Genomic DNA, 12,302 nt, shown 5'->3' with positions numbered 1-12,302 from the left:
ATCCTTGATTTCTCCAAAGCATCTTCTCCATTGTCCAGCTAAAGACCCACAGCTCTACCTTTCCCCAGAGCAATTTTGACTGCCTGTGCCTTGTCAAGTTACTTGTCTGACATTCAGTTTTGGGTATGTCTTTGGGAGTATGAAATTATTGTCTTCATCCTTGACTACAAACTGCTGGATTGTCACTGGTTACATCTCCTCCAAGCTAATTTCTCACACCAAACTGGACTATTGTAACCTTGGTATACTGTTTAACCTATATTACCCCCTCTGTCCCCACATTAGTCCTCACCGCCTCCAAGCTAAACTGATGCTCTTCTTGCTGGCCTTCTGATAGCCAGTGTCTCTGAACCTGTTCCACACTAAATCTTCCTCGCTTATTGCCTCTGTCCTCACTGACATCCTGTATCGCAACATGAGGAAACTTTATAAATCCTTCTCGTTATCTTTACATCCCTCCATGGTTTTACCCTACTCCACCTCCACAGTCACCCCTTCCGTACATATCCAAAACATTCAGTTTCTCTGCCTGTAGCCCTTTATACAACTCCTCTTAGTCCCACCATCAGGAATAGAGCCTGGGTCCGTCTTTCCAGAACTTTTGCCCAAATCCCTTTGCCACTTCTCTCCTCCTGTTGCACCTTGCTCAACAGAACCAATATTGTTGTCTCTAGAATCTTGCAAAACCTCGCAAACTTCAGCATGAAGCTTTTGGGAACCTTGCCAATACAGCAAAAATCTCCAAATCCAATTTTACTTTTTCAGTCTAAATAAGTGAGTGGCCTTCACAATAATAGATTAAAAGTTCTGTGGTGTTGTATCATTTCTAATAAAGCAACGTATCCTCTGATTTAAGGTGAATAATCCCATAGGAAATCTTCTGATAATCTAAGATAACGATTACAGTCATGTTTCATTAATTTATGTAAAATTCCTGAATTAGGTTCTTAATTAATCACTGAATGTAATTGGGATTTTGAATTATTGTTCAAAGCAACCATTATTGTGCAAAGATTTAAATATCAATGTATTCTGTTGAAGATTAAAGTTTTAAAAGACAACACGAGCTGAGTAACTCAAAATCTGAAACATTCTAGAAGTGAGAAATATACCTGTAACTTAATATCTTTTTGAAAACTTGTAAACAATTGCATTGGAACTTTGGACATCTGTAAATGTGGCCAGTCACTTATTGTAAAGAGTAGGATGAATTAAGAAAGAAACAAAAACAGAAAATACAGATGGACAGTGGTGAAGAAGGCATTCAGCATGCTTGGTTTCATTGGTCAGAACATTGAATACAGGAGTTGGGACGTCTTGTTGAAGTTGTACAAGACGTTGGTAAGGCCACACTTGGAACACTTTGTACAGTTCTGGTCAGACTATTATAGAAAGGATATTATTAAACTAGAAAGAGTACAGAAAAGATTTACTAGGATGCTACCAGGACTTGAATGGTTTGAGTTATAAGGAGAGGCTGGATAGACTGGGACATTTTTCTCTGGAGCATAGGAGGCTTAGGGATGATTGTATAGAGCGCTATAATATAATGAGGGGCATTGATCAGTTAGGTAGTCAATATCTTTTCCTAAAGGAAAGGGAGTCTAAAACTCCCGAAGGGTAACGAAGTTTGCAGACGACACAAAGATAAGTGGAAAAGTGAATCGTGTGGAGGATGGAGAAGATCTGCAGAGAGATTTGGAGAGGCTGAGTGAGTGGGCGAGGATATGGCAAATGGAGTATAATGTTGAGAAATGCGAGGTTATACACTTTGGAGGAAATAATAACAAATGGCATTACTATCTCAATGGAAACAAATTAAAACATGCTACCGTGCAAAGGGACCTGGGGGTCCTTGTGCATGAGACGCAAAAGCCCAGTCTGCAGGTACAACAGGTGATCAAGAAGGCAAATGGGATGTTGGCCTATATCGCGAGGGGGATAGAATATAAAAGCAGGGATGTCTTGATGCACCTGTACAGGGCATTGGTGAGGCCGCAGCTGGAATACTGTGTGCAGTATTGGTCCCCTTATATGAGGAGGGATATATTGGCATTGGAGGGAGTGCAGAGAAGGTTCACCAGGTTGATACCGGAGATGAGGGGTTTGGATTATGAGGAGAGGCTGAGGAGATTGGGTTTGTACTCGTTGGAGTTTAGAAGGATGAGGGGGGATCTTATGGAGACTTATAAGATAATGCGGGGGCTGGATAGGGTGGAGGCGGAGAGATTCTTTCCACTTAGTAAGGAAGTCAAAACTAGAGGACACAGCCTCAAAATAAAGGGGGGTCGGTTTAAGACAGAGTTGAGGAGGAACTTCTTCTCCCAGAGGGTGGTGAATCTCTGGAATTCTCTGCCCACTGAGGTGGTGGAGGCTACCTCGCTGAATATGTTTAAAGCGCGGATGGATGGATTCGTGATCGGTAAGGGAATTAAGGGTTATGGGGATCAGGCGGGTAAGTGGTACTGATCCACGTCAGATCAGCCATGATCTTATTGAATGGCGGGGCAGGCTCGAGGGGCTAGATGGCCTACTCCTGCTCCTATTTCTTATGTTCTTATGTTCTATAAGGCATAGGTTTAAGGGGAGAGATACAAAAGGGTCCAGAAGGACAATTTTTTCTCACACAGGGTGATGAGTGTCTGCAACAAGCTGCCAGAGGTGGTAGTAGTAGAGGCGGGTACAATTTTGTCTTTAAAAAAAGCTATAGAGGGATATGGGCCAAACGCGGCAATTGGGACTAGCTTAGTGGTTTAAAAAAAAGAGGTGGCATGGACAAGTTGGGCTGAGAGGCCTGATTCCATGCTGTAATTCTTTGACTCTACTCAGTAGATCAGACAATATCTGTGGAGAGAGAAACAAGGTTAACTAAAGTAAAGTTTATTTATTAGTCACAAGTCGGCTTACTTTAACACTGCAATGAAGTTACTGTGAAAATTCCTTAGTCGCCATACTCCAGCACCTGTTTGGGTACACTGAGGGAGAATTTAGCATTGCCAATGCACCTAACCAGCATGTCTTTCAGACTGTGGGAGGAAGCCAATGGGATGAAGCAGCAGTATAATATGAAGGGTACCATTCTTAGCAGTGTAGAGGATCAGAAGGACCTTGGGGTCCGGGTCCATAGGACTCTTAAATCGGCCTCGCAGGTGGAGGATGCGGTCAAGAAGGCGTACTGGCCTTCATTAATCGAGGGATTGAGTTTAGGAGTCGGGAGATAATGCTGCAGCTTTATAGGACCCTGGTTAGACCCCACTTGGAGTACTGCGCGCAGTTCTGGTCACCTCATTACAGGAAAGATGTTGAAGCCATTGAAAGGGTGCAGAGGAGATTTACAAGGATGTTGCCTGGATTGGGGGGCATGCCTTATGAGGATAGGTTGAGGGAGCTTGGTCTCTTCTCCCTGGAGAGACGAAGGATGAGAGGTGACCTGATAGAGGTTTACAAGATGTTGAGAGGTCTGGATAGGGTAGACTCTCAGAGGCTATTTCCAAGGGCTGAAATGGTTGCTACGAGAGGACACAGGTTTAAGGTGCTGGGGGGTAGGTACAGAGGAGATGTCAGGGGTAAGTTTTTCACTCAGAGGGTGGTGGGTGCGTGGAATCGGCTGACGTCGGTGGTGGTGGAGGCAAACTCGTTGGGGTCTTTTAAGAGACTTCTGGATGAGTACATGGGATTTAATGGGATTGAGGGCTATAGATAGGCCTAGAGGTGGGGATGTGATCGGCGCAACTTGTGGGCCGAAGGGCCTGTTTGTGCTGTGGCTTTCTATGTTCTATGTTCTATAAGCCGGAGCACCCGGAGGAAACCCACGCAGACATGGGGAGAATGTGCAAATTCCACACACACACTGATCCAAGGCGGGAATCGAACCTGGGTCCCTAGCGCTATGAGGCAGCAGTGCTAACCACTGTGCCACCGTGCTGCAAGTCAATAATCTTTAAGCAGAATCAAAAGTGTTAGAAACATTCTTTGATTCATTAAATTTTCTCATTTTATTCAGCATTTTAAAACTTCAGCCAGCATAATTTCTGTAGCTGTGTGAAAGTCCTTCTTTTGAAGTATTGGATGAAAATGTTGTGGGCAATGTTTCCTGATATTCTTTTTGATAATTAATATAAAATATCACTATAATGCACAGAAGTAGTTAGTTAGTAAGTTGTAAACTTTAAAATGATCAATGCCTCTGGGTTTGCAACCAGGCTGAAAGTGATGCTTATCAATGCTAATTTGCTGGACTTCCTAACCTGAAATGACATGTCTCTGACGCCGTGGATAGGCTATTGGAAGGAATATATTTTTCTAAATTACTAAAAAAACCTATGTCTAAGTTTAACATTTTTAAAGACTACATTTGTCTTCAGCGTGACTGATACTGTGCACCAGCTGACGAGAGAAAGAGTGATAGTCTGATGTTTGCGGAGAGTCTGTTTTGATTTATTTCCTTCATTATGTTTTTGAGAATTACCGATCTGTTTGGTTTTGGATGGCTGATTCTACTGCTTCATTTAACTTGGCGAAAACTTTGTCTTCAGCCAGTTAAATTACATAATATTTCACTCTGCTTATAAAGTATAGTTTCAAAAATTTATAATTGCACATTAAGCGTAATTGCTAAGTGGCGCACTGTGACGTGGCTTGGATAATGCTGTGAAATCCTTCTCAGTCCCCAAATAAATGAAATCAAATGATTTAAAGCGGGTTTCTCTACATTATAATGTTCATTGTTTTCCTTCGTTGGGCATGAGATTACTTTGTTCAATAATGTTAGCTTGTCTTAGTCCCCTAATGTAATCCCAGCAGAGAGAACAGGTAGGGGCGGCACAGTGGTTAGCACTGCTGCCTCACAGCGCCAGTGACGTGGGTTCAATTCCTGGCGTGGGTCACTGTCTGTGCAGAGCCTGCACGTTCTCCCCGTGTCTGCAAGGGTTTCCTCCCACAGCCCTCACATGCTGGATAGGTCACTGGCCATGCTAAATTCTCCCTGCCACACACCATCACTAGTGTGGCGACTAGGGGATTTTCACAGTAACTTTATTGCAGTGCTAATGTAAGCCTACTTGTGACTCTAATGAATAAAACTTTAAAAAAAACTTTAGGTTCTGGAGATAGCTGCCAATTTGAATTTGCTTCCTAAAAGAATAATTCATATGAGTAGTGCAGGGTCATCCTCTGTCTCTTGCAAAGCAGTGACATAATGCAGTATGTGCCACATCAGAAGCTTAAAACTCCAAGCTACCACTATGGTGCATATTTTGGTGCTCCAATATATACAGTAGTAAATATAGCCTGCCTCTGTCAGTATGTTGTGGGATCAATCTCAAAATTCGGGCTGAGTGCATGAACCAGATGACACTGACTGCTGTTCAACCTTTTTATAAAATAAATGTTTTTTTCAGTACATAACTCGTACTTATCATAGAATCATACAGCGCAGAAGAGGATCTTCGGCCCATTCAGTCTGCACCAACACGTGAGAAATACCTGACCCATCTAATCCCATTTACCAGCACTTGGCCCTTAGTCTTGAATGTTATCATGTGCCAAGTGCTCATCTAGGTCCTTTATAAAGGATCACCCTCCCAGGCAGTGCATCCCAGACCGTTTTTTATCCTTTGGGTAAAACAAACTTTTCCTCACAATCCCCTAAACCTCCTGCCCTTCACCTTGAATCTATATCCCCTTGTGACTGATCCTTCAACTAAGGAAAACAACTGCTCCTTAACCACTCTGCCCATACCCTTCATAATCTTGTACAGTTCGATCAGATCAGGCCCCTCAGTCTTTCCTGCTTTGACGAAACAGCCCAAGCCTATCCAACCTGTTTTCATAATCACTTTTTGTTCTTTTCAACATTAATTTTGTGACAGTTGTGACATATGGACCTAAATCTTTTGGTCTCTGGATCATCAGAGACTGGATGGATGATCAGAGATGTGTGTCAGGACTCTGCAGAAGTCCTGACACACAGAAGTCCTCTGCAGAAGTCCTAAGACCTACATGGGAGTTGCCCAGAAAGTTTAAACGACCCCTTTTCCCCGGGACCCTCCACAAAGGTCTCCAACTTTGAGCTAGAGTTGGAAACTTTAGACAGTTTCCATTTACTTACCTGAAGAGTTACCCAGGAAATGTTAGACAGAAAAAACCTAGTCTAATTCGTGGGTAACTCCACGATTGAAATCCCAATCACTCATGCTGACCCCTTCCCTCTCCTGCTCCCACCTGCCAGTCCATCCACCAATATTCAAACTAGACATTTAAACTTGTTATATGGCAGGTAATTTGTTGCCTTGAGATACATACTGGATATTAGATTGTAGAACTGATTTTTTTGCGTGTTACCAAAGGCTAAACATTTTTCACTGCACCTCAGCAAATTGGCATGATCTTTTTTCCCTTTTGAAGCTTGTTGAGAATCTACCTTTATTCTTCAGATCAGGGTGCATCAGTTATTCACAAGATGGATTGTTGATCATTTAAGGTACATTTTGGTTATGTTACCCTAATTAATGCCTGAAGCAGAGTTTACAATCGGCCTGTTGCTATAGTATACATAGCCTGCATCAAGGGTCAGTATATTGTCGGATTAAACTCAACATACGGACCTGAGTGCACAAACCAGGATGACACTGCCGTGTACACTGAGGAAGTGTTTCATCATCCTTGTCTTTTGGGTGAGATTTTAATATGTCCAGGTGACATAAAAGATTTGATTTCATGATCTAAGGAGGAGCTGGGCCATTGTGTATCTCAATCAGCATAATCAAGAACCGAACACTTCGTTATTTTATCTCATTCCCTCTTTTTGAGACCTGGATTGTGTGCAAGTTGGCTGCTGGGTTTGTCTGCAGAAAAAAACACTTAGGACTTAATGAACTGTGAAGCACAGTGGCACAACCTGATTTCAATGGCACTATATGACCTAATTTCTTTTCTGTCCTTTTTCTGCCTTTGTCCCTTCCTTCTTTCTATTCTGGGAGGACCATGTTCTACTCAAAATCTGCATGCTGTATTGAAAATTGAAGCATAGAAACTAAAAGCAGGAGTAGGCCATTCGGCACTTTGAGCTTGCTCCGCCATTCATTTTGATCATGGTTGATCTCAAATTCAATATCCTGATTTCTCCCCCTTATCACCATATCCCTTTAGCCCTTAGAGTTGTATCTGATTTCTTCTTGAAATCAGACGTTTTGGCCTCAACTACATTCTGTGGTAGTGAATCCAAAGATGTGCGGGTTAGGTTAATTGGCCATGCTAAAATTGCCCTTAGTGTCGTGAGATGCGTAGGTTAGAGGGATTAGTGGGTAAATGTGTAGGGATATGGGGGTAGGGCCTGGGTGGGATTGTGGTCAGTGCAGACTCGATGGGCCGACTGGCCTCTTTCTGTACTGTAGGGATTCTATGATTCTATGAATTCCACAAATTCACCACCCTTGGGGTGAAGAAATTTCTCCTCACCTCAATTTTAAAAGGTTTACCCCTTATCCTTAAACTATGACCCCTAGTTCTGGACTCCCCTACCACGGGAACATTATTTCTGAATCTACCCTGTCTAACCATTTTAGAATTTTATAAGTTTCTATGAGATCCCCTCTCATTCTTCTAAACTCCAGTGAATATATTCCTAACCGACTTAAGTCTGTCATATGAGGAGAGACTGCCATCGCTGGAATCAGCCTGGTAAACCATCACTGTACTCGCTCTTTATCAAGGACATCCTTCCTCAGGCAAGGACACCAAAACTTTACACAGTACTCCAGGTGTGACCTCACCAATGCCCTATACAATTACAGCAAAACTTCCCTATCCCTATACTTAAATCCTCTTGCTATCAAAGCCAATATACTGTTTGCCATCTTTACTGCCAGCTGTACCTGCGCGCTTACTTTCAGCGACTGATGCATGAGGACACCAAGGATTTGATTTGATTTATTATTGTCACATATATTGGTGAAAAGTATTATTTCCTGCGCGCTATGCGGACAAAGCATACCATACATAGAGAAGGATAGGAGAGAGTGCAAAATGTAATGTTACAATCATAGCTAGGGTGTAGAGAAAGATCAACTTAATGTGAGGTAAGTCCATTCAAAAATCTGATGGCAGCAGGGAAGAAGCTGTTCTTGAGCCGTTTGATTCGTGTCCTCAGACTTTTGTATCTATTTCCCAATGGAAAAAGGTGGAAGAGAGTATGTCCGGGGTTCCTGGGTCCTTGATTAGGCTGGCTGCTTCTCCAAGGCCGCAGGAAGTGTAGACGGTGTCAGTAGATGGGGGGCTGGGCTTCGTTCATGACCCTTTGTAGCTTATTGCGGTCTTGGACAGAGCAGGAGCCGTACCAAGCTGTGATATAACCAGAAAGAATGTTGCATCTGTAAAAAATGGTGAGAGTCATAGCAGACATGCCAAATTTCCTTAGTCTCCTGAGAAAGTAGAGACATTGGTGGACTTTCTTAACTATAGCATCAGGATGGAGGGACCAGGTTGTTGGTGATCTGGACACCTAAACATTTGAAGCTTTTGACCATTTCTACTTCATCCCCATTGATGTAGACAGGGGCATATCCTGCACTACGCTTCCTGAAGCCAATGACTATCTCCTTCGTTTTCATTGAGGGAGAGTTTATTGTTGTCGCACCAGTTCACCAGATTCACTCTTTCCTGTCAACATACAATTTGCCTTCTTTACTGCCTGCTGTACCTGCACACTTACTTTCAGCAACTGATGCACGGGGACTCCAAGGTCTCGTTGAGTATCCACCTCTCTCAATTTACACCCATTCAAGTAATAATCTGTCTTCCTATTATTGCTACCAAAGTAGATAAACTCACATTTATCCACATTATACTGCAACTGCCATGCATATGCCCACGCACTCAGCCTGTCCAAACCACGCTGAAGCATTTCTGTATCCTCCTCACAGCTCATCCTCCCACCCAAATTTGGAGGTAATACATTTGGTTCCCTCTTCCAAGTCATTCATATATAATGTGAACAGTTGGGGTCCTAGCACAGATTCCTGTGGAACCTCACTAGTCACTGACTGCCAATTAGAAAAAGACCCATTTAAACCAACTCTTTGTTCCTATCTGCTAACTAGCTTTCTATCCATCTCAAGACATTGCCTGCAATCCCATGTGCTTTAACTCTACATCGTAGTCTGTCATGTGAGACCTTGTCGAAAGCCTTCTGAAAGTCTAAATAAACCACATCCACTGGTTCTCCTCGGTCCATTCTACTAGTTACATCCTCAAAGAGTTCCAATAGATTCATCAAGCATGATTTCCCTTTTGTATTGAATTGAGTTGCACAACAAATTGAAAAGCTGTTTTTCTTTTCACAGACAGATGTTTTGGTGGTCAGTTGTGACCTCGTCACTGACGCAGCCCTGCATGAAGTGATAGACCTGTTCCGTGCACATGATGCCACAATATCAATGCTGATGCGCAAAGCACATGATTTTACTGAACCTGTGCCTGGTCAGAAAGGAAAAAGTAAAGAAGGTAAAGTTTTCCCAGGAGGGGAAAAAAACATAAGCAATTGATTCTTTAAAAATATCAGCAGATAGTCTGACAGAAGACGACAAACTCCTTATGGAAGTTTCTTCAATGTTGCACCATAAGTGTTTTTTATACTCAGAGAACCAAGAAGTTAAATTTTCATCTTAATTACTACCTGGTGCAAAAAAATGTTTGTTGAAATCAATGGAGATCTGTACAATGGGTCACCCATCTGTCATCCCAGACTTGCATTGGGTTGGCAAGTAGAAAATCTATCTCCACTCTTTCAATCAAAGAAGAAATTAGAAACAAATTTTCATCTGTCTGCTTTCATTGAGCTAAAGGGTGCATTTGCGAGCCAGTCATCCACTTGTGGGATTTAGTGCAAGGCCCAATTAATTTTCATTGTAGCGCCTTATTAGAATAATTTAAGCTGCCAGAACTGAATGAACACTGCTAGACAGCTGGCAGATCAATTGCATCAAATGTGCATCTTGTGTCTCCTCTGTAGAGCTGAGCCCAGAAGATACATCAGAGAGATGGTTGGGGGGGGGGGGGTGCGGGTGGTGGGTGGGGGTGGTATTGAAAAGAGTGACAAACCAGGGTCAGGTGGGATGCAGCTACTTGAAAACAAAGGGACTAACAACAGTTGGGAATATTGCCCAGTAAAGATCACTGCAACAGAGGCTTTTGCTTGCTGTTTCTGGAGCAGCATGCTCAGTCCTGTTTAAGAACAGCTTGTTTGGCTGCTCAACACTCCAGTGGAATGCCAAAATTGCACCAGAGTCCTGCAAGAGGTATAGAATCCTTACTTCATATCACGAGTAGGCTCCTGCCTGTTTCAATTGGAACAGAGATTTTACTGTGTGCTGTTGAGAATCCACATCATTTGGGTTTGTTATTTAGAAAGCCAAGAAGTTGCTAAAGCATATTAAAATGCAGTGTTCGCCGGAAACCTCCGACTTCACCCGTGGTTGGGATTCTCGATCCTGCTGCGGTGAGTGGAGTTTTGGCTGAGCAGCAAATTCTCCATTCTCACTGGCTGCGGTGGCAGGTGAATGAGATTGAAGAATCCCGCCCGTTATATTAATATCAAAATTACCATCAGTTTCAGCGTATTTAATTAAAACATGTGTTGTCACAGTAATTTTATTAAGTATTGTTGTAGAAGTATGTAAATGTTGTATCCATTGCAAGTTGTGGAAAATCACCCAGCAGTACAATTACAGTTGTTGTCCTTGGTGTGAACTGTGTCAGAGAAGAACTTTTCAACAATCTTAAGGCTGGTGTGAAATGCTAGCGGTTATGGGTCTCTCACTTTGAGCTGATGTCTTAAGAATAACGTGGAACAAAGTTGTCACCAGACTCGTTTTGCATACTGCAATCAATTCATTGAAAAATTATACCTAAGCTAATATCATAGAAATCATAGAAATCATAAAAACCCTACAGTGCAGAAGGAGGCCATTCGGCCCATCGAGTCTGCACCGACCACAATCCCACCCAGGCCCTACCCCCACATATTTTACCCGCTAATCCCTCTAACCTACACATCCCAGCACTCTAAGGGGCAATTTTTTAACCTGGCCAATCAACCTAACCCGCACATCTTTGAACTGTGGGAGGAAACCGGAGCACCCGGAGGAAACCCACGCAGACACGAGGAGAATGTGCAAACTCCACACAGACAGTGACCCGAGCCGGGAATCGAACCCGGGACCCTGGAGCTGTGAAGCAGCAGTGCTAACCACTGTGCTACCGTGCCGCCCATGTGCTACCGTGCCGCCAACAAAGGTTGTTAAAGCTGGGAATCATTCTTGTAGTCCTCATATGAACCATTTCTAAAGTTCCTGTATCACACAGAAGTCTTGATTGACATGGCTGAAATGACAAGTTTTAAAAGTTTTTTTTGGTTCATGTGTACAGCTGAACACGGCACGATTATATCTTAAATATAATGGTGTACTCTGAGTTTAGCTCAGTTGGCTGGACGGTTAGTTAGTGATGCAGAGCGACGCCAACAGCACGCGTTCAATTCCTCTACCGGCTAAGGTTATTCATGAAGGCCTGCCTTCTCAATCCTGCCTGAGGTGTGTGACCCTCAAGTTAAGTCACCACCAGTCACAGCCTATAGTCAGATGGGACTATGGCGACTTTACCTTAACTCTTAATTTATTCCCTCAAATTGTTTTCTTGTTGGTTGCACCTGCTTGTTAATGAAGCACTTTTGGAACTAAGTCACTAATATTGCTGAAGTGGGAGATTGCCGAAGCTTATTGTCTTGCACTCATCAGCACAAACACAAGAATGCAAATTTTTAATGATCACAACACCTTGTACTACAGGAGAAAGGAGTGATTGACAAGTTGACTCTGGCTAAAGCTTTGCCATAGAGAAAACAATAGGGAACTATAAGCTCCTGTGCTTTTGAGTCATTCAAAAAAGGTGTAACACTTGAACATATTCCTTTTGTTTGCAGAGAATGGGTCCCTGCTTTGCTTCTGGCAAGTATAAATGAGCCACATTGTGACCTTCATTGATTATCTTAAACTGGTAGTTTTTAGTGCACTCAGGGTTGTTTAGCAAATGCTGCCCAATTGTAGAATCCCATTTAATACTAGACATTTTGTTTTGGGCTTTGCAAGTATGGACTGATTGAGTATAGTCTGTTCTTGACTATTGCAAACAGAAGGAACATGTTGTTTGATTTGATCAGCTAACTGCTGGGACATATAGCCAATGTACCTGGCTTCATACAGGCAATGAAATGCATACACTATGTTGTTCATTTGTGCGGTATGCAG

The 12,302-nt window shown here is 42.7% G+C and overlaps 1 protein-coding gene across 5 annotated transcripts in view; it reads left to right on the top strand.

The window, feature by feature from the left end:
• Positions 1-12,302, top strand: part of eif2b3 (eukaryotic translation initiation factor 2B, subunit 3 gamma) — a 117,030-nt gene that overhangs the window by 24,050 nt on the left and 80,678 nt on the right. For all 5 annotated transcript variants that reach the window (XM_078218690.1, XM_078218693.1, XM_078218692.1 and 2 more), the window contains exon 4: positions 9,342-9,501. In XM_078218690.1, coding sequence (XP_078074816.1) covers positions 9,342-9,501 — 160 coding nt within the window. The remainder of the gene's footprint in view (positions 1-9,341; positions 9,502-12,302) is intronic.

Source organism: Mustelus asterias, chromosome 8 (genome assembly GCF_964213995.1).
Source record: "Mustelus asterias chromosome 8, sMusAst1.hap1.1, whole genome shotgun sequence".
NCBI classification, from domain to species: Eukaryota; Metazoa; Chordata; class Chondrichthyes; order Carcharhiniformes; family Triakidae; genus Mustelus; species Mustelus asterias.
This window is presented reverse-complemented; position numbering and strand designations above follow the sequence as displayed.